The following is a 21350-nucleotide window of genomic DNA, read 5'->3' on the forward strand; positions in this document are numbered from 1 at the left end:
ATATATATTACCTAGATTGTTAAAATTATTTAAGACCTGTAATAGAAAATGGAAGTTTCTAGACATTCATCCCTTGAAATAACCACTATTACCATGTTCGCCTAAAATGTATTTCTTCGGGTTTGGGGGTCATATCAGCAGTGCTCAAGGAAGTAAAAAAATAAAATAAAATAGTGCTCTTAATCAAATATTGTGAGCTATTTTATAAAATAAAAATTAAAAAACCAGTGATCCTAACTCTGTGCTCTGACCATGTGTGGTGCTGGCAGTCACCCCAGGGGCTGTCTCTCCAAGGCAAGCACCCTGCTGGCTCTCCTATCGCCCTGCAACTAAAATATTATTTAGAAAATATTTGACATCAATTGCAAAATGATTCACAGATAAAAAGAATACATATAAAACAAGTAACTTTAAAATCTGGCGATTAAAACTAACCCATAAGTTTACCAACCAGATTAGGAAGTCTATCACAGTATTGCGTATATTAAAATATTTCATTCATTTTAGTTCCTGATACTTCTGTTTCTTAAAACGTACCACAGTTTATTGAGAACTAAGCTGTAACCATGGAACTTTGTAAATGCCCCTGCAAAGGTGGAAGGCGGGGGCCGGGGCGTGGGATGGAGTAGGGGGACACTGGTCGGGGGATTGGTGTTGAAATAGTATATGCCTTAAAACTCAGCTCTCAGTAACTTTGTCAATCGAGGTTATTTATTTTATTTTATTTATTTATATTTTTTGCTTTTTTGTGTCACACCCAGCAATGCTCAGGAGTTACTCCTGGCTCATGCACTCAGGAATCACTCCTGGCAGTGCTTGGGGGACCATATGGGATGCCGGGGATCGAACCTGGGTCGGCCGAGTGCAAGGCCAACGCCCTACCCGCTGTGCTATCACTCCAGTCCCAGTCAAGTTTCTTTAATTATTTTATCTTTAAATACCGTAGTTTAGGACCCAAGAGACAGTACAGAGGGTCACTTGCCTTTCACGCAACTAATTTGAGTCCGTTCCACGGCAGCCCGTGTACTTCTCTGAGCCCGCCAGAGTGATCCCTGAGTGCAGAGCCAGGAGTAAGCCCTGAGCACTGCTGGATGTGGCCCCCCAAACAAACAAACAAATAAATAAAATTGAGATTTAAAAAAGTCATTTTATCTTTGTTTGGATTATTTGAGTTGAGCTGATAGTTTGTGTATGATTTATAACAAGCCTCTGTGAACATTTCAGTGCTTTCTAGCTTAAATTTCTCTAGGCCCTTAATTGCTGCTTGTGTAACTGTATGACTATGGAACTAAACTGTTTTTCCAAGCGGTTATCCCCGGCTTTACTCCTAGCAAGTGAATAGGGATTTCTCTTGCTTTTACTTCTCAGCACTTGATGTATTTTCTCTTCTTATAAATTGATTTATTGATTAGTTTATAGTGTTATGAAATTTTAGGGTTTAGCGTTGCACTTCTGCATAACGCTTGATATTTTCACTCTTTTATTAGGGCCTATCAAGTGGGTATAAAATGGTATTGTTATGCTTTGAATCTTTATTTTCGTGATGACTAATGAGTTAGAACAACTTGATGGATTTTTTATGGTAATTATGTTTCCTCTCCTAGGAAACATCTTGATGTCTTTAATAATATTTTATCATTTAACTTTTTATTTAGGTCATTTAGATTTGCAGGAACTGCAAAAAAAAAAAAAATGGTAAAATCCCTGTGTGCCCTTCCCGGAGCTGCTTTTACGTCAACTTCCCACAGTCCCCGTAGTGTCTTAGGGGTGGCACTGAGGGGTCAGCCTGGGGCAGGAGTTAAACGAAGCCACGATGCTCAGACTCTGCTCTCCTCTCTTCTGCCCGGAACCCGGAGGACAGTTGGTTGCGTGTCGCTCTTTCCCTCTGGCCTCAGAGCTGTGACAGTCCTATAGTTGTTGTGACGCTTTGGAAGCATCTGCTCAGTGATTTTGCAGAGGGTTTCTCAGTTTTAATCATGTGTTTCCTTGTAATTAGATTGAAATTTCAGCATCGCCGGAAGAATTCCAGTGTGGGGAGGGGATCGCTCCCCCCTCCCAATCATATCAGGAGGTTAATTTTAAATGCTTATTTGAACATTGAATTTTAATTGGGCAGTGTCTAATCTTGGCGCTTTTTACATCTATTCTAGTCTGCAATAGTTTCACAGTTACTAATGTGGAAACTAACTGCTCTGTTTATGAATCGCCTTTACAGTTATTAATGACCTGAAGCGAATAGGCTTTTTATGATACAGTTTCTGACTTTCTGGTGATGGTGTGTAGTATCACAATTAAATTTATATGTGAATTCTATATCTGGCCATCTCGCTCAATCCTCTTTTTAATTTTAATACTTTGGATGACGTTTCCTTTTAATTTTCTCAGTTAGATAATCATCACGTCAGTGATAAGTAATGACAGATTCATTTCTTCTATTCTATTCCCTGTAAAATTTTATTTGTTTTTTTCTTATCTTACCAAACTGACAGCTCACAACTGAGAAGATATTTCCACACAAATAGATGATAAAAGCTCCCATTTTTAATAAGAGCAGTGGCAACAGGCTTTTTTTATTTTCTTAGTCCTGGATTTTCTTAAATATTAAGAGCTTTGTTAATGTGTCAGCTGGTTATGAAAGGACCCAAGAACTTGCCCAAATACAGATCTTTGGCTTGGTTTCCCTCTGTGCCTTCAGTTCCTTTGTTTTCCCTTGGCGTTTCAGAGAATGGGACTCTCCAGACTCAAGAGTCTCTCTCTCTCTCTCTCTCTCTCTCTCTCTCTCTCTCTCTCTCTCTCTCTCTCCCTCCCTCCCTCCCTCCCTCTCCTTTTCCTTCTCCTTCTCCCTCTCTCTTTCTCTTTCTCCTCCCTCTCTCTCCCTCCCTCCCTTTCCCTCTCTCCCTCTTCCTTTCTCTCTCTCTCTTTCTCCTCCTTCTCTCCCTCCCTCCCTTTCCCTCTCTCCCTCTTCCTTTCTCTCTCTCTCTCTCTTTCTCCTCCCTCTCTCCCTCCCTCCCTTTCCCTCTCTCCCTCTTCCTTTCTCTCTCTCTCTCTCTCTTTCTCTCTCCCTCTCCCTCTCCCCCCCCCCCACACACATACTTAGGAACTCTCCCCAGCTCTATGCTCACGAGTGACCCCTGGTGGTGCTCGGAGACCCTAGGTGGTGGCGGGATCCGAACCCGGGTCAGTCTCCTGCAAGGCCAAAGCCTGCCCATTGTACCATCTTTCCAGCCTGCATTCCTTCATCCATGGATTCATTCAAGAGGGATTGATGTGAAAACAGAGAAATGTTTGTCCTCCTTAGGACGAGAATCTTGTCAAAGAAATGTGCCTGCGGCCCCGGCCCGTGGCCCAGCTGGGAGGGCGTGTGTGCCTGAGAGGAGAAGCTGGGGGAGAGACACTGAGGGGTCAGGCTGGGATAGGAGTTAAATGAAGCCACATTGCTCAGACTCTGCTCTCCTCTCTTCTGCCCAGGACCCGGAGGGGTGCTCAGTGGGTGTGAGGCGTGTCTTACAGAGAGCAGGGCCCACGGTGCCAGTCTGGGCGGGAAGCCTCTGCCTTTCCTCTGCCCAGTGAAGAGCAGGCCAGGAAGTTTGCTTCTCCCAGAAGAGGTCCTGGAAGTCTGTCCCAGTAGGATGCTCTTAGCAGCGAGCGCCAGAAGCCCCACCCACGGGGACGTTCATAGGCCATTAGGGACCTCACGGGGGTGGTACCCAGAGATGCCGCCTGCTGGACCCAGGTGTCACTGCAGCGCAGCCCGGTGCAGAGAGGGCGTGTGACAGGTGACTGCCCCGCAGCAAGCTCTAGGACAGGGGTGACAGAGTCGGAGCCCCCGCAGGGCGAAGACCGTCTGGAATGGGAGAGGCGCGAGAGGGTTTGATGAGGGGCACAGCCCATCCTGGGCACCATGTTTCTCTCACTAGATGAGAATAACGATTTCTTTCATTTTAAGGGTGAAAAACGGTGGCCATGTGAAGTTCATTTCAGAAAATGGGGGAAAACTTACGCCTAACCCTCTGCCACGACACCCAATTTTAGCTATTTCCTTTCTGTCTTTCCGTGAGTTCTTTTTCCATTGGCAAATCAGACTAGACCTACGGAGCTTTTAAAATGTTTTATTGTCACAGCCTCAGAATTAATTTTAAATGCGTAATCAGTTGAAGAAACATGCTGTGATTTAGAAAACTGGGTTGCTTCTTTTCCATCAGACTGTTGAGTTCCTGAGTGTTCAGCCGGGGCTCGAATGGGGTCAGCCGCGGGCATGACCTTTCTCATAACCCCTGTCACATCTAGCCGACCCCTTCACTCCATTTTTTAAAATAAACCCAATTTTTTTTACAGTAGTTTCAGGTTTACAGAAAAAATTGACAAAGTAGAATTCTCATATACCTCTGTGCCTCGTTTCACTTAATAACTTTTAACATATTAGTTTGATATCAGTCAGTGAACCAAGGCTGGTTCATTAAACCCAGATTTTTATCAGAAATCTTGATTTAAAAAAAAAAAACTTCTTTTTCCAGAACACTGAGTCATATTTAGTTGGTCTGTCTCTCCTTAGTGACCTTTTTGGTGGTGAGATTCAAAGTTATTTTTGAAGGACATATTTTAATACCAAGTGGGATGAAATGTGATTTTGTTTGTTTTTTGAGCCACCCCAAACAGTACTGAGGGCTTACTCCTTTATGCAGGCAGGAATCACTCCTGGTGGGACTTGGGGGACCCTATGGGGTGTCGGGGATCAAAGCCGGGTCTCCCACACACAAGGCAACTGCTGTACTTGCTCTGGCCCCGGAAAGGTGATTTTAAGAGACTCCCCCCTCACTACAATGCAGCATTGAATGTCCTTGTCCAAAATTGACTGTTTCCTTCCTCCCGACCAGTGCCTAGAAGACTGCTCCGAAAGCAATGACATTTGAACTGTAGCAGGAGAAGGAAATTTACTTTCAGTGTTAACTTTATTTAAAAAAATGTTTTAATGTTTTCTCGCTGCACCCATTAGTGCTCAGGAGCTTGTCCCAGCTGCGTGCTTGGGGTGCCATACAGTGCTGGGGGTGAACCCAGGCTTATTATTTTAAATAAAATTTATACTATAAGTATGTAAAAGCACAGACCCCTTTCTCATACAAATGTACAGTGTGTGTATCCATTCCCTGGAGTTTGGATCTGGTGTTCTGCTTTTCAGGGTGCAGTAGAATTCACTAGTAAGGCGATGGCAAAAGATTGTTTGGGGCCATCTCAGTCCAGAAAAGGCTAAGTGCTTTGAGGTGCTGACTGTTAGATTTTAATCGCCTGCAAGCTGTCTGGTCTGCTGCTAGCAAATGTATCTCCATTAAAAAGCTATAATAAAGTTATTTAAATAAAGGACTTGAGAAGCGTTCTCTGAAACCTAGTAAAATAAATGTTAATTACTATTAATAGAAACTTGGAGTCATTGATCATATTTGGAAGCCATAACCAAAATATAATTTTGTCTTTACGAGCCATGTTGAAATTTCAGTAAACCAATCAAGATTCTTTGGACTCAGAATATAACCTGGTGGGAAACATTTTCCAGAACACAAAGCACCAATAAAATAAAGACACAGATTTTGGGGTCTTAATTTCAGTAAAGATCTAACAGTGATCGGAGTTGCTCTGACAATCACTAAAGGGCCCTCACCTGCTTCGTGGGGGTGGGGGTGGGGATGGTTATATCCTGAAAAGGACATAGGAAGATCCTGGCCACATATGAAGATCCTAGGGCATGTATGGAGATCCTGGGGCATGTGTGAGGATCCTATGTATGTATCCTATTATGTATGAGGGTCCTGGGCCACGTATGAGTATCGTGGGGCCATATGTAAAGATCCTGGGGCATGTGTGAAGTTGCTGAGTTTGTGTGAGTATCCTTGGGTACATATGAAGTTCCTGTGTGAGGTCTGTATGAGGATCCTAGGGTATGTAAGAAGTTCCTGGGATCTGTGAATATCCTTGAGTATGTATAAGGATCCTGGGGGCGTGTGATGAGCCTCTGGGCAGGAAGTGGGTTGTGCCTGTTGGTGCTCAGGCACTGCTCCTTGCTCTGTGTTCAGGGTAGCCCCTGGCCGTGCTCGGGGACCAGATGTGATACTGGGGGTCAGACGAAGTTGACAGGGCACAAGGCAGGCACCTGCCCCCTGCACCGTCTCTCTGACCCGTCAGGTGCCTTCTTGCTCAAGTGCTTAGTTCCTTTCGTCTTTCAGCGTCGGCTGCTTTGTCATTTTTGCCCCCTGTAACCCTGCGAGGAAAGAATAGAATCCCCGCTGCCTCTGGAATCAGCCTCGGAGTAAACCGTGCACAAAAATGTGTCTCTTAGGGCCAGAGAGCTAGAAGAGGGATCACGACACCGCCTTGCACACAGCTGACCCTGGTTTGACCGTCGGCACCTCATGTGGTCGCCGGAGCACCACCGGGAGTGATCCTTGAGCACAGAGCCAGGGGTAAGCCTGAGCACTGCTGGGGGTGGCTCCAAGCCAAACAACAGAAAATGCTGTTTCTCTTCACGGTGTTACTTCAGTTCTCTAATAACGTGTGTTCATTGGAACCTCACTGTGGATACTTCTTCCAGAATACGTTCCTGCTGACTTTTACGTATTGTTCATAATTTCATGTAGCTCTTAGTGCAATTAGGAGGGAATCACGTGAAATTATGTTTCATAGTTTTGTTCTGTTTTTTTTTTGTTTTGTTTTTGTGTAAAAAGCCCACCTGTCGCAGTCTCACTTCAGACAACTTGACATTTAACCACCTGCTGTTCTCGAGCTCGAACTTTTGAAGCGTCTCAGCTTGAATCACTAGTACGCTTTTTTTCCAGAAGCAAGTGAAAAGTGTGCTTGATGCCTCACATCTCGGTCGGGGCCCTAAATCCAGCTTCGGTCACAGCTGTGCCCCAGAACTACTGAAATCTCAGCTGTCGAGGGGAGCGTTATTAGGAGGGTCTTACGGTCACTGCAAAGACCGCTCTGCTGCGCACGTTTGGCTCTCAGGTCGGGTCCTCACCCTGGTCTGTCCAAGGCCAGCACTGCCGTGTGCCTCCCTGGTTTCGGCGGTCGGGAGTTTCTGGGTCATCACTGGGAGAGGGTGTCCCCACCCAGGGCCGCGACTTTTTGCCAAGTCTTCTCATGGGAGACAAGTCGTCACACTCTGAGCTCAGGATAACGGCCCGTTTCATCCACGCGTCTCTTTCCCAGAGGGCCTGTCACCCGCCCCCAGTCTTCTCCTAGGTCCTGATCTGTAGGCTAAGTGGGGGCATACCCGCTCAGGCCTGCCTCATGTGGACAGGGAGAGTCCCAGCTCCTGGGGACAAGATTCTGCACTATTGTCTCTGCAGAGACAAGCCTTGGAGTGGAGTCAGAGCTGTCCCCATCCACTTCTGGCTGGTCAGCTGGAACTAGGCTTCCAAGCCACACAGACCTTGCTGGTTCGACCTCTGAAATAGCTTGTCTGAATATGTATCAGAATATACATATATTCTGATACTTTCCACTCCAACACTTCCTGATTAGTGCAAATGACTTAGCAAGATGATCCTGAGTTCAACAATATAATGGCTTATCACCCTAGGTTTTTGGTTTTGGGTTTTTGTTTTTGTTTTGTTTTTTGCTTTTTGGGTCATGCCCGGCAACGCACAGGGGTTACTCCTGGCTCTGCAATCAGGAATCACTCCTGGCGGTGCTCGGGGGACCATATGGGATGCTGGGATTCGAACCTGGGTCGGCCACATGCAAGGCAAATGCCCTGCCCACTGTGTTATCGCTCCAGCCCCGACCCTTGAGTTTTATTTTTTCATTTTATCCTGGCAGCTGCAATAGATTCAGAATACGTTTCTCGATATGCCTAGGAAATCCTTGGTTTTCCAGGTTCGCCCAGAATTAAGAATTTCGAGGTGGGACATGTAGCTCTCTGTCACTGCCCCCTTTGTCCGGCTTCAGCTCCTTCACTGTTCCTGTGAGTTCTTTCTCTCATGCCCTTCCAGGAAATTCCTTAACTAATCAGACTTAGTTTTTGGTGCCTGTAATTAAGAGCCCAGAAAGTTAAAGATATTCTGAATATAAGATGAAATAAGAGAAACCACGGGCCGGGGGCGAGTCGGGCGGTGGAGGCACGGGAGGGGACAGCTTTCCTGTTTCCCAGATGTCCTTCAGAGCTCCAAGGCGGTGACAGCAGGCCCGCAGGAACTCTGCCCTTGGGAATAGGGGCCATTAATAGTCATTGGCGCTTTGAAAATCTTTGAGACCTCAGTTTTTAACCATCGGGATTCATGGTTGCAAACAAGAGAACTCAGCTCTAGTTGGAAAAAAATATTCATTAATAGGACAGGGAAAGGCCAGAGAACCAGCAGGAGGCTCAAAGGCCCTGAAAAGAAACGGAAAGGGGCAGGAAGCTGCCAGTGACTTTGTGTGAGTGGGGAGTGATTTGGGGGGCAGTTTGGGCCACATCCAGCAGCGCTCCAGAGTCCTTCCCGACAGTGCTCAGGGGACCGTGTCGTGCAGTGAGTGATCTGGGGTTGTCTGCATATGAGGCAGATACCTCAACCCGTGCACTATCTCTTTGTTTTTTTTGGTTGGTTGGTTGGGTTTTTTTGGCTTTTTGGGTCACACCCAGCAGCGATGCTCAGAGGTTCCACCTGGCTCTGCACTCAGGAATCACTCCTGGCAGTGCTCGGGGGACCCTATGGGATGCTGGGGATCGATGCAAGGCAGATGCCCTCCCCACTGTGCTATCGCTCCAGCCCCAGAGGCTGGGTTTTGGAAAGAACAATCTAGATGCCTTTTGAGGGGCCAGGGAAGTGGTCTGGCGGTCAGTGACATGGGGTCTTGTGTGTGATGAGACCTGAGTTGAACCCCGGGCCCCTGAGCGCTGCCTGCACCTCTCAGCCAAGCAGTGTGACAGGCCATTAGCAGACCTGCTCCACATGCTCTCTTCCCCCCACCCCCACCCCCCAGCGCCTTGCTTGGGAACGGCCCCCTGCCCCATGCCCATGCGCATGACAGATCCCGAAACTGAGGCTCCTGCTGAGGCCTCCTCCCTGTCCTGCAGGTCCAGACAGTGATGGCTGGGGTGTTGGGAACTTGGCCCCCTGCTGAGCTCAGACACCCTCGAAATGGGAGCCCCAGAGGAGTCAGACTCTGCTCCCCATGCAGGGCAAGCTGCCTGTTTTGCTTGTTTTGTTTTCAGGGTTTTTGTTTGTTTGTTTTGGAGGGGGAGGTCACAAAAAAAACACCTTATTTTTATCATTAAAAATATTTTATTAATTTTTTAAATAATTTTTTATTTTATAAAATAGTTTGCAATATTTAATTATATTTAATATTCAAACAGCGGTAGGGCGTTTGCCTTGTATCCAGCCAACATGGCCAACCCGAGTTCGATTCCTCCGCCCCTCTCGGAGAGCCTGGCAAGCTACCGAGAGTGTCTCGCCCGCACAGCAGAGCCTGGCAAGCTCCCCGTGATGTATTCGATATGCCAAACACAGTAACAATTGTCACAATGGAGACGTTACTGGGCCCGCTCGAGCGAATCGATGAACAACGGGAGGACAGTGATACTACAGTGATAATATTCAAACACCAATCCCATCACCATGACACCTTCCTATTACCATATTTTGGATGTTTCCATCCGGAACCCCAATCCCTGCCCCAAAGCAGAACCGAAATAATATATTGTGTATTATTTGTTATGAACAACCACTGAAAATGCTACAAAAAAGTTTCCTTAGAGGAAAGAGTGTGAAATTTGCTGTATTTCACCCAGGGGTCATTAAGCCTTTCAATAAGAGATCACTAACATGTTGTTGAAGGTTGATCCTTGTGTGCTTATATATATATATATATATATATATATATATCAGTAAATATATATATGGGCTGGAGCGATAGCACAGCAGGTAGGGCGTTCGCCTTACAAGTGGCCAAGATGGCCGACCCGAGTTCGATTCCTCCGCCCCTCTCGGAGAGCCTGGCAAGCTACCCGTGATATATTTGATATGCCAAACACAGTAACAACAAAGTCTCCAATGGAGACGTTACTGGGCCCGCTCGAGCAAATCGACGATCAACGGGAGGGCCTTTTTTACCTTAAATATATATATATATATATATATATATATATATCTAAGATAGGTTGCCTCCTACTTTGAACCCCATCAGAAGTGGTGTGGTCCTCTTGGAGAGTGCGTAGGGTGTGTCCCAAGAAGCTTCTCGAGGTCCAGGTTCACTTGTGGGTGAGGCTCACTCAGCCCGAGCATGTGGACAGCAGCCTTGAGCATGGCGATGGTTGAGATCTGGTGGTTTTCTGCTGCTGGGGCCAGGTCCCTTGAGGTGGGGAAGGGTCTCACCTGCCCCCATCCGGGGTGCCCTGAGTGAAACCAAAATATTTTATTTAAATTTGTTTTAAAAAGAAAAAGTAGCAGTTCTCAGCAAAAATAATAATAATAATAATAATAATAATAATAATTAAAATTAACATTCTGAGGTGAAACTTAAAATTTTTTCCTGTTAACTAGAGTATTTTAGTTGATTTTTATCCTGATTGATTTGTTGAATATTTGCTAAGGTTCTTTGAGCTTTGGTATATGATAGATCCAAAGAAAAGTAGCATTGTTTTCCCAGTTTTTGTGCTTATATTTTTCAGAGGCAGGAAATCTCTATGAATTGTTAATAATGAACGTGTAATAAATGTATGGCTGTTGACAATATCATCTAAGAAAAACAAATAAATAAGGATTCAAAAAACATATTGTGCTCTGCCACTGAGCTATATACCTGCCCCCAGAGGTTTTTTTTTTTAATATATAAATGTCGCATTTTTTATGTGTGAAGTAAAATCATTTTCTTTAGATAAAGATGGAGAGAGGGGAAGGGGAGGGAAGTTTGTAAGAAAGAGGTTGTACACCCAATAAGAGAGAGAGAACAAAAGGGAATGCCCTGCCACAGAGTCAGGGTGGGATGGGGGGGATGGTGGGTGGGAGGGATGCTGGGACCTGTGGTGGTGGAGGATGGGCGCTGGTGGAGGGATGGGTGTTTGATCATTGTATAACTGAAACCCAAGCACAAAAATTTGTAAGTCTACAACTATACCTCATGATGTCTCACTAATAAAAATTAAAAAAAAAAAAAAAGAAGAAGAAAGAAAAGAAAGAGGTTGTGGGACTGGAGAGATAGCACAGCGGGTAGGGCGTTTGCCTTGCACGCGGCTGACCCGGGTTCGATTCCCAGCATCCCATATGGTCCCCTGAGCACCGCCAGGAGTAACTCCTGAGTGCAGAGCCGGGAGTAACCCCTGTGCATTGCCGGGTGTGACCCAAAAAGCAAAAAAAAAAAAAAAGAAAGAAAGAAAGAAGTTGTATAAGAAAGAGAAGGGAAGGGGGAGGGAGGATGAGAAAAAAGGAGAGGGAGGGAGGGGAAGGGAAAGAGTGGGAAGGGAGGGAGAGTTGGGGGGAGAGAGAAAGTGGAGGAAGGGAGGGAAGGAGAGTGGGGGGGTGGGAGGGAGGGAGGGGGAGGAAGGAGGGGGGGAGGGAGGTCGGCTGCTGCTGCAGAGTGGAGAGAAGAGATGCAGGTAACCCTCCCCGTTAGAGAAGGTACCTGCATGTTGGAATTTTTCCGGTGCTTTTACTGTAACCTATTCAGATTGGTTTCTTTTTTCATGTTAATATGAATCATTACACTGACTAATTTTTAATGTTGGGCAAACTTTGAATGACTTGTTCGTGGTAATTTTTTTTTTTTACATTGCTAATCTGTATTTTCTACTACATCATTATTTTACTTTTTCTGTTGTGGGTCTTTTGCGGGGAGGGGGGCACACCCGGCCGTGCTGGGGCTGACTCCTGGCTCTGCACTCAGGGATCGCTCGTGGCGGTGCTCAGGGGACCATACGTGGTGCCAGGGACCGAAACCCAGGTCAGCCACATGCAAGGCCTGACCCCTGCGTATCTGTCTGGCCCCACATTTTATCCTAATTTAAAAATCCATCTTCATGTGTGATGTTTATCCCATGAAGCCTTTGGTTTTGGTATCAGGGTAATGCTATTAGGAAGTGGTTCAGCCCTCTGACAGGGTTTCTGTGGAATTGGTCTTAATTCTTCCTTAAATTCTTGGAAATTCAAGCAGAGCCGTCTGGACCTCGAATTTTCGTTGTGGGAAGTTTTTAAATGATGGATTAATTGTATCCCCTCTCATTCCTTATGTTTGTACTTTGTCTTTTTCTCTTTCCTTGTTTTTTTGGGGGGGGTGGGTGTGGGTTTGGGACCACACTTGGCGGTGCTTGTGACTGCACGCAGGGCTGTGTCAGGGGCCACACAGGGCCAGGCACCCACTGGCCACATGCAGGGCCAAAGCTCCAGCCCGGCGTGACCCCCGGCCCCTTCCTCTCCTGTTCTTGATCAGTCTGGCTCAAAACAGCCTACCAATTTTATTTTCAAAGGATTGGCTTTTGATTTTTATTGAATTTTTATTTCCTTCATTTTTTTCTTCTGGTCTGTTGATTCTTGTTCCTTTATTATTTCATTCTTTCTGCTTAATTGGAATCAAAATGGTTATTTCTTGGGGCAGGGGGCATTTCCATAGCCAATGGGGGGAGGGGGAGACCGTAGGTTGTTCTCTGCAACTCAGTTCCATGCTGGGTCCAAAGCTCATGTGCATCCCAGGCTCCAGCCCTGCGCATTACAGAGAGAGAGAGGGAGGGAGGGAGGGAGGGAAACTGGAGGAGGGTGGCAGCAGAGAAACTGGGGACACTGGTGCTGGAAGTGTACACTGGTGGAGGGACGGGTGTTGGACACTGTATGACTGAAACCCCACCATGAACAGTTTCGTGAGTCTGTGTCTCACAGTGACTCAATTAAAAAAAAAAAGAGCACCTGTGAGGAGATCTCAGGGTGGGTTCCTGGATCCCGGCAGACAGGCAGGGCCCCGACACTCACCCCCAGCGCTGTTCCCAGCTCCGCTCACCTTTCCCGCAGGCCTTCACGGCGGTCTGTATGTGGCCTGCCACCACTGAGAAAGTTTTGATTCATACCCTGGATGACACAGGTTCAAGACTTGCCATCCCAAAGGGGCGCCTTTCGGGGTTTGCTGTTTCGCACAAGCTTTGGGGGTTGTTGTTTTTTTTTAACATATACTTTTGGTTCGGGGGCTATACTGGGCAGTGCCCCAGGCTTACTCCTGGTGGGGCTTGGGTGGCCCTATGAGGTGCCAGGGATCCAGCCTGGCTTCTCCGCATGCCAGGGAAGCCCCTTACGTGCTCTGCTCTCTCCAGTGCCTGGATCGTTCTCCTTCATCTTAGTTTTTTGCTTTGCTTTATTTCGGAACCACGCCCAGTTGTGCTCAGGGCTCCCTCCCGGCTCTGTGCTCAAGGCTGACTCCCAGCTCTGTGCTTAGGGCTGACTCCCGGCTCTGTGCTCAGGGCTGACTCCCGGCTTTGTGCGCAGGGCTGACTCCTGGCTCTGTGCTCAGGGCTGACTCCCGGCTCTGTATTCAGGGCTCACTCCCAGCTCTGTGCTCAGGGCTCACTCACTACTGGCTCTGTGCTCAGGGCTCACTCCAGGCTCTGTGCTCCTGGTGGAGTTCAGGGGACTGGATGCAGTTCATGGAGAATGAGCCCCGGCCGGCCAGCCATGCACACGGCTAGCGCCCTCCCTGTTGAGCTCTCTTTCTGGTCCAAGTTTGTTTCAATTTTTTCTTTGTGCTTCTGTGTATCTTTAAAAGCTTCCATATATGTTACTTTTGTGTGTAGAGAAAAATATTTCAAAATATTTTTAATTCTATTAAAAATTAATAGAATCGAGAAATGTAAACATGAGATAGAATCTCGGGACTCTGAATCTAGTGACTGAAACCACCGAACCACAGACGGGTCTGGTCAGAATCGTCTCTGATGTTCCCAGGAGAACGAGTCAATCGTTTTTAATGTGGAGGAGAATCCAGGGACTCCTACGGAACCCCGGAGTGGCCCTTCTCGGGCCGCTTACCAGGCAGAAAGCAGCGTGACTGTGTGGCCGTGGTCTCTGCCCAGCGCGTTCTCTCCCACCTGCCCTTTGGGTGTCTGTCTGTGTCCCGGTGGTGCAGGGTCAGGGGTTCTGAGCTCTCCTAGACTCCCCCGCCCCCCCCCCCCTTTGGAGAGGGAAATGGTGTCTGCGTTCTCTTCACCATTAACTGGGTCTCTCTGTCCACAGGCAGCTGGCGAAGAGTCTGGGCCAGGCCGGCGAGATCGAGCCCGAGACCGAAGGCATTCTCACAGAGTACGGGGTGGACTTCTCAGATTTCTCCTCCCAAGTCCTAGACTGTCTCCCGCGCACCCTGCCCTGGACCATCCCACAGGAAGAACTCAGTAAACGAAGAGATTTAAGGTAAGTGCCAGCAGCTCTTTTTTAAATGCGGTGTATTTCCGCCTTGGGTCTCCTGACCGAACTTTCCCAACAACTGACCTCCACGGCGCGTATCTTTGCACCAACACCCGAGTTTTCAGTGAGGAATCGAGGGCCCGGTTCCAGAGTTTGGCACCCGAGGCTGCACGCCCAGCCCTCGCTCGAGGGTGTGAAGCCCACGAGCCTAGAATGGTCTTTCTGTTTTGAAACGGTTGAAACGTTTTGAAACAAGCACGGTCTTTGACAGAGGTATGCGGGATTGAGGTTTCTGCGTGTGTGGAGAGCGTTGGCACGTCGCCACGCGTGCTTGGGGACGGCTCTGGCCCCTGACGGGCTTTCCACCCGGGCCTGGGCACTTGAGCTGCGGAGACAGGGGCTCTGGGCTGTGCAGCCCCACGGACTGGCTTTAGCCGCTTGTAGAGCAGAGTTCTGGCTCCTGCCCAAGATCCAAAGGTGTCATTTTGCCCCCTTGCGGCTCGCCCCCAGGTCTGGCCCAACGGGCAGCCTTCCGAGGAGAGGGCCTGCCTCTAAACGGGCCTCCACGCACAGCAGAGAGCAAAGGATCCGGGACTCTTGTGCTTGGAGCTTCATTTTAAAGCTTTACTTCTGGGTCTGGAATTTGCTGGAAAGTACTTTTGCGGTATTTTTATAACAGCATCTTCTTTGAAGATGTTTCTTCGTTGTGGGATGTTAGTTCTTTGCTGATATTTCTCTTCAGGATTTGGTTTCAGTGCTGGCACTCACTTTGGATGCCACATGGAGATACTTAGAACCAAGAGACTTTTCGAACAGCCACGGAAGCTCGGAGGCACTTCCCCTCGGGTCATCCCGTGTCAGTCTTCCCCGCCTGCCCCCCGTGGCCCTCTCCCCACCAGGTTTGAGACCTCCTTCCCCTGCCCTCTGGCCGCCGTATTCCCTGGCGGTGACAGTTCTTCCTCTCTGCTGGCTGAAGGGGCTGGGAAAGGCCATGTCACCAGCTCCTGGCGCTGCAGGAGCTCAGCTCAGGTGTCATCTCACGCCTGCCCCTGGCCACTCTGTCTGTCTGTTTGTGTGTCTGGCCACACTTGGCAGTGGTCAGGGCTCACTCCTGGCTCTGCACCCAGGGCTCAATCCTGGCAGTGCTCGGAGGCCCCTATGGGGTGCGGGGAATCGAACCGGGTTGGCTGCACGCGCCCTCCCCACTGTGCTATTGCTCTGGCCTGACTGTGGCTACTCCTGACGTAACTCCTGCATTCTCTGTCAGAGGCCTCGAGACCTCAGACCCATAACTCATTGCCGAACCTTCACTTTCTCACATAGAAGAAATTCCACGGAACCTGTTTCCTTAAATATTTTCCTGAATCTAGCAATCTCTAATAAAAGTTTAATGAGCAAAGAAGACTTGAGTGGCTGAACCTTGCCGTTTGAAGTAGGAATGGGGATAGCCATATTGCAGGGCCAACAGCATTTTAAATATTAACCTAACCCTCCAAAGCTCTGCGACCTGAAGGTCATCCTCCCTGGAGAATAGTACAGGATGTGGGTACCGGAGAGGTCTGCTCTCTTTTATTATCAACGTGGCACTACCAGTGGCCACCAACAAAGGAAGGTTCAAGAACCAAAGCAGGGGCTGGAGTGATAGCACAGCGGGTAGGGCGTTTGCCTTGCACACAGCCCAAAAAAAAAAGAAGGAAGAAGAAGGTCCTGAAGCTACGGGGAAGGAGAACCATGTGGTCTGTCCTAAACCATGTTGCCTGTGGACTCCCAAGGGACAGAGCGAGTTTATCGAGTAAAAGAAAAGAGTGCTGGGGTAGGAGCAACATTACAGCAGGCAGGGCACTTGCTATTTACACATCTAACCTCAGTGTGATCCCTGGCACCCTGCAGAGCCCACTGAGTACTGCCAGGAGTGTTCCCTGAGTACAGAGCCAGGACTCAGTCCTGAGCAATGCCAGGTATGGCCCGAAAAACAAAAACAGGAAAAAAAAAAAAGAAGAACAACAATAAGTCCATGTGCATGCTCTTTCACATGCATGCCTACATGTGTTCATGAAAGCACATGTACAGGAAAGGGCCTGGGGACAGTCATCACAGGGCATGCCGGGTCACCGCTGGGTGTACACGAGGTTGTCACGGGGTGCGCCGCTCAGAGGCAGTAGCTAAGACTGATCAAGACTGATCACTTGATCCCTGGCTCTGTTATTCCAGAAAATGTCCAGGTCATTTTTCAAACGTATGACTCGGAATCTCAGAATAGAGGGGCCAGCTGATGTCCACGCCCCCTGGCCAGCTCTCCTTTCCCTCTGGCCCCCGCTGACCGTATGTCCTGGGGGCGAGGAAGGGACGCTCTAGGCTCAATGCAGGCACCAGGAATCTTGAAAATCCACTTTAGTCTCTGAACATTCCCCCGCCGCCTCGCAGCTCTAGGATTTTATTCCTCGATTTCAAATCTGATGCTCTGGATCCTTCTGGCTTGAAATCTTGCAACGCTGTCTTGATGCTAAAGCAGTTGCCTCTCGCCTCTGTTACCAGGCAGCCCCAGTAACATAGCTTTATTTTTTTTTTAATTATAAGCATGCTTTACCAATTAACCATGTGTGTTATAGACAAGCATAGAAGTTGAAGAGTTAGGAGTAAGTTTTAAAATACTTTGTTTTATGAATAATTTTACTTTCGCCAAAAATAATGTAATTAAGTGTTTTTTTTTATTGTTTTTCCAAGTTTTGCTTCAGCCTCTTATGAAATGGTAATTCGGAAGTTGTAAGTTCAGAGGCCGGGGTTTGCTTTGCATGTGTCCGACCAAGGTCTGATCCCTGGTACTGCATATGGTGCAGGAGTCCTGCCAGGAGATGGCCCTGAGTGCAGAGCCAGGAGTCAGCCCTGACCACCGCCCAGTGTGGCCCCATAAGAAAAGAAATAAGCAAAAAAAAATTTGTAAGTTCTGTATTTTCTGATACTGGATTTGGGGTTTAGGGGTAACTGTAGCTGGAAAAGATAGCTCAGAGCTTGGGACGAAGCACGGTCACTAAATCATGGTACGCATTTTTCAATCCTATTTGCCGATGATGTTCTGATTGGTTTTAAAACTCACTAGTCTCCATACTTCAGGATGTCAGCCAGTTCTTGTGGACTAACTGAAAGATACGTTAAATATCTATCTATCTATATATATATATATATTTATCTATCGATATATATGTTTTCATATCTTTTTAGTTAACGTATCAACTAACGTTTTGGCTCATTCTAGCTTGGGTTCATGAGCCTGGTTATTTTTCTTTTTTTTCTTCTTCTTTTACTTTTTTTTTGGTCACACCCGGCAATGGCTCTGCACTCAGGACTCACTCCCGTTGGTGCTCGGGGGACCATATGGGATGCTGGGAATCGAACCCAGGTTGGCTGCATGCAAGGCAAACACCCTACCCGCTATGCTATCACTCCAACACCTTGCCTCGTTATTTTTCAACTGACATCTTTAAGCATCAGTTGGAAAATTTGTTAGGAAGACCATGTACATAGCTCTGAGGAGTTTCGCAAGTCAGACACTTCCTAATTCTAGGAGTCCAAATTGTTCAACAGTGGAAGCATTTTTCAAATGTCCAGCTTAAAACATTATCTTTAGGACTTGAGTTTATAATTAATTTTGATTTCAAAAAAACAGTAACTTTCCCCCCTCATTGTTAAAATGTCACCCTTGGCGAGGGCTATGTCTCAAGCAGTTGAGCGCACACCTGGTCCCTGGGTGGTCCCCGCATCAAGTGACCCCTGAGAGCCACTGTGGGTGGCCCCGATGACCACCGCACTGCAGGGTGTGGTCCCCACAACAGCTGAAAAACAATTGAAAGGTCTCTTTGCCTTGAAAGACTGATCTTGCCCGTGTTTATTTCCCTCAGTATCTGCCCTGTAGCAAATTATTGACAGCCATTGTTTCGAACTTAATGGTGGCCGAGGATGAATTCATATTTAGCAGAAGAAGCAGCAACTTTGCCGGTTTTCCTGATGTTAATAGTATTTCATATTAGCCGTAGTCGCTTCAAGCCTTTGATCTTTGCATTCATCTTTTTTTTAGCCACTTACCTATTTTGTAAGCTCACCTAAAACTAAATAAACCCCCTACACCCAGGTGTGCTGGGACCTTGGTAAATACCCAGAAACTGCAGTTCGGCTGAAAGCATAAGCTGCACCGAGAGCTCCCGTCGCATCACTCATTTTGTTCTAGAAGGCCGTCTCTCTGCTCTGTACCCACTGATCTCCTGACCCATTGCCCGTGTCCTAGAAGGCCGTCTCTCCGCTGTGTGCCTCACATGCCCGTGAGGATACCGGGGCCACTAAATGCATTTACGTAGTCTTGGTTGAATCCTATTTTTTTTTACACAAATAATAAACATGAAGAGGGGCTGGCAAGATGGCCCAGGGGCTAAGGCACTTGCCTTGCACACAGCCAACCCCGGTTCTACCCCCAGTATCACATGTGCCGATATTAACCCCTGAGCACTGTGTGGTGTGCTCCCAGAATCACAGGAAATAAACATAAAGAGAAATTCTCGGTCTGCTGACATATTTTTATCTGATTATGCCCTGCTCTTTTTTTTGTTTTTGCTTTTTGGGTCACATCCGGCAATGCACAGGGGTTACTCCTGGCTTTGCACTCAGGAATTACTCCTGGCGGTGCTCAGGGGACCATATGGGATGCTGGGAATCGAACCCGGGTCGGCCGCGTGCAAGGCAAATGCCCTACCAGCTGTGCTATCACTCCAGCCCTATGCCCTTCTCTTGACCTCGTGATAGGTTTGTTCAGTTTTTCAGCCCATGAATATTTGTTGAACTCTATCCACGGACCACGGGAATTTACCTGTAAACAGAAATAGGTATAGTCCCTCTTAAAGGACTTTAAGCCCTCATGGCAGGAGGCACGAATCACATGTGTTGGATGCGGGTCACGTGTGGAATTACAGCGAAACAGAGATCCTCTGTGCAAGGCTTGGTCGCACTGTGCTACTCAGAGGGCCTGCTCGTCAGGGAGGTTTCAGCGTGGCAATGTTTGTATGTGCTCAAGGCAGCAAGACCCAAGGCAACGTGACAAGGGATGGCCACACACAAGGGTTGGGCTGAGGCAGGTGAGAAGGAGATGGCCACTGGCGAGGGCTGCGGCGTCAGAGACATGAGAAGCCCTCCTCCAGAATGTTGTAAGCCGAAAAGAAATAAATGAAAAGCAATAAGCACATGCTAGTGGCTCCATCAATACGCACCCTGTGCACTCCTAAGTACAGCCTTGTCTTTCCCCCTCGCCTCTCTCTGTTCTACAGGCTTTGATTTACCTATTTGATTCACCAACATGCAGATTGCATGTGTGCTTGTGATTAAAATGTGTGTATAGACATTCCAGATACTAAATGAGCCACTAGAAAGAAAAAGCAATCCCCTTCTTCTTGGGGGTTACCTGGTTCTCGCCGAGACAGCTTTGCTCCCTGCTTTTACAGCCATCTGTCAAGCACTTGGAAGTCTGCAGGAACAACCCGCCTGAGCTCACACCCACACATGACGGACCCTGAGCCATACCAGTGATCAGGGTCGTCTTCCTCTCGCTGCTGGGGGCCCGGGTGCATAGAAAAGGCGACAGGGTCCCCTGGCTCCCAGGAACCCCCGAGCTGGGCTGCCGGCTCCCCGGGCGCCCCTGCCTGGCCCCCCCAGCTACACACCCTGCGAGCGCCCCCTTAGCCCCAGCTCGGCGAGGGTTTCTACGTACCCATGTAGGTTTGGTATTTGAACAATTATATTTGGAACAGAAAAGTTCCATCAATCTTTAAACCTCATAATCCAATTATGTCAGTAAAATTCCAGTTTTGTAGTCCAGTGGAATTGGGGTAATATTTTGCAAACTGAAGTTGAGAGAAATAGTGTTTATTTTGAAAAGAAAAACGGTTGGTTAGCAATTTTCGAGCAGTAAGGCTGGTGTGAACTCCTAGGGGCCATCTGGCCCTTCTGGTGGGAGCGTCCCTCCCCTGAACTCTCTCCCCAGCCCCGGGGACCCCACCCCCCACCCCCCTGCAGCAAAACAGGCAGAGAGTCGGCTCAAAGGCAAGTCTTTAGCCCCAGAAACTCCAGGGTTACTACTGAGGCCCGCTCCAGCTCGCTCTGATTTCATTCATGTTGTTGTGCTTCCTTTGTTGCTGAACTGGAAGAGGAAACCAGAACTTAGAAGTTCAATTCAAGTGAATATTGGAGGGGGAAAACCACCAGGGCTGCTCTCCAGTGAGGAGCCCGCGAGGGAGGCTCCCAGCCCCGTCAGGCAAGCTGGGCACCCGCTGGCAGGTGGTTTCCCTCCTGGCCCGCGGGGGGGGGACCGTCTCTTTACGACTCCCTCCATCAGAAGGAAGCCCGGTGACCTCCACTGGACCATTACAAATGTGAAACTTGGCACTCAAAATTGCTTGCTCTAAATTTTCCAATTGCTGTCTCTCTCTCTTCTTTTCCATTTAATGTCGTTCTGCCAACTGGTGATTTTATTATTATAAACAGGACATTGTATTCACTTTTAAGAAGAAATACGAAGCTGGAGGTAAAATTACAAACTGCAGTGTCTTCCCTGCCAAAATAGAAAACAATGGGCTAAAAATACGGAGCACAGCAAGGGAGTCGTGGCAAGAAATGTGGAACTGTCTTCCAGTGGGACCGTTCCAGGGCCACGGAGACTTCCTCTGCGTCCAGGTAAACCAACCTTGACGTGGTGGCTTGAGAGCGGAGACGTGGTGTTCGTGGACAGCCTCTCGGTGGGACGTTGTATTTGAACAACTAACGCTAAACTTCGAGTGAGCTGGCGGCTCAGCTGCGACTCCAGTGCGGTCCAGCGGCCCTTGATGAAAGGTTCCCCTGGCGAGGCCAGGCGGTAGCTCCAAGGAGCACTGGCTGCCCGCTCTCCAGGGCCCAGCCTGGGGGGCATCCAAGAAGTCAGTTCAATTTGGGGAGAGGGTCAGAGCAGTTAATCTTCTGTAGAGC

The 21350-nt window shown here is 48.0% G+C and overlaps 1 protein-coding gene across 1 annotated transcript in view; it reads left to right on the forward strand.

The window, feature by feature from the left end:
- The window catches only part of DIS3L2 (DIS3 like 3'-5' exoribonuclease 2), a 217854-nt gene that overhangs the window by 88305 nt on the left and 108199 nt on the right, over positions 1–21350 (forward strand). The window contains exon 8 of the mRNA XM_056120993.1: positions 14184–14357. Coding sequence (XP_055976968.1) covers positions 14184–14357 — 174 coding nt within the window. The remainder of the gene's footprint in view (positions 1–14183; positions 14358–21350) is intronic.

This window comes from Sorex fumeus, unplaced genomic scaffold (assembly GCF_029834395.1).
Source record: "Sorex fumeus unplaced genomic scaffold, SorFum_2.1 ptg000005l, whole genome shotgun sequence".
Classification (NCBI taxonomy): Eukaryota; Metazoa; Chordata; class Mammalia; order Eulipotyphla; family Soricidae; genus Sorex; species Sorex fumeus.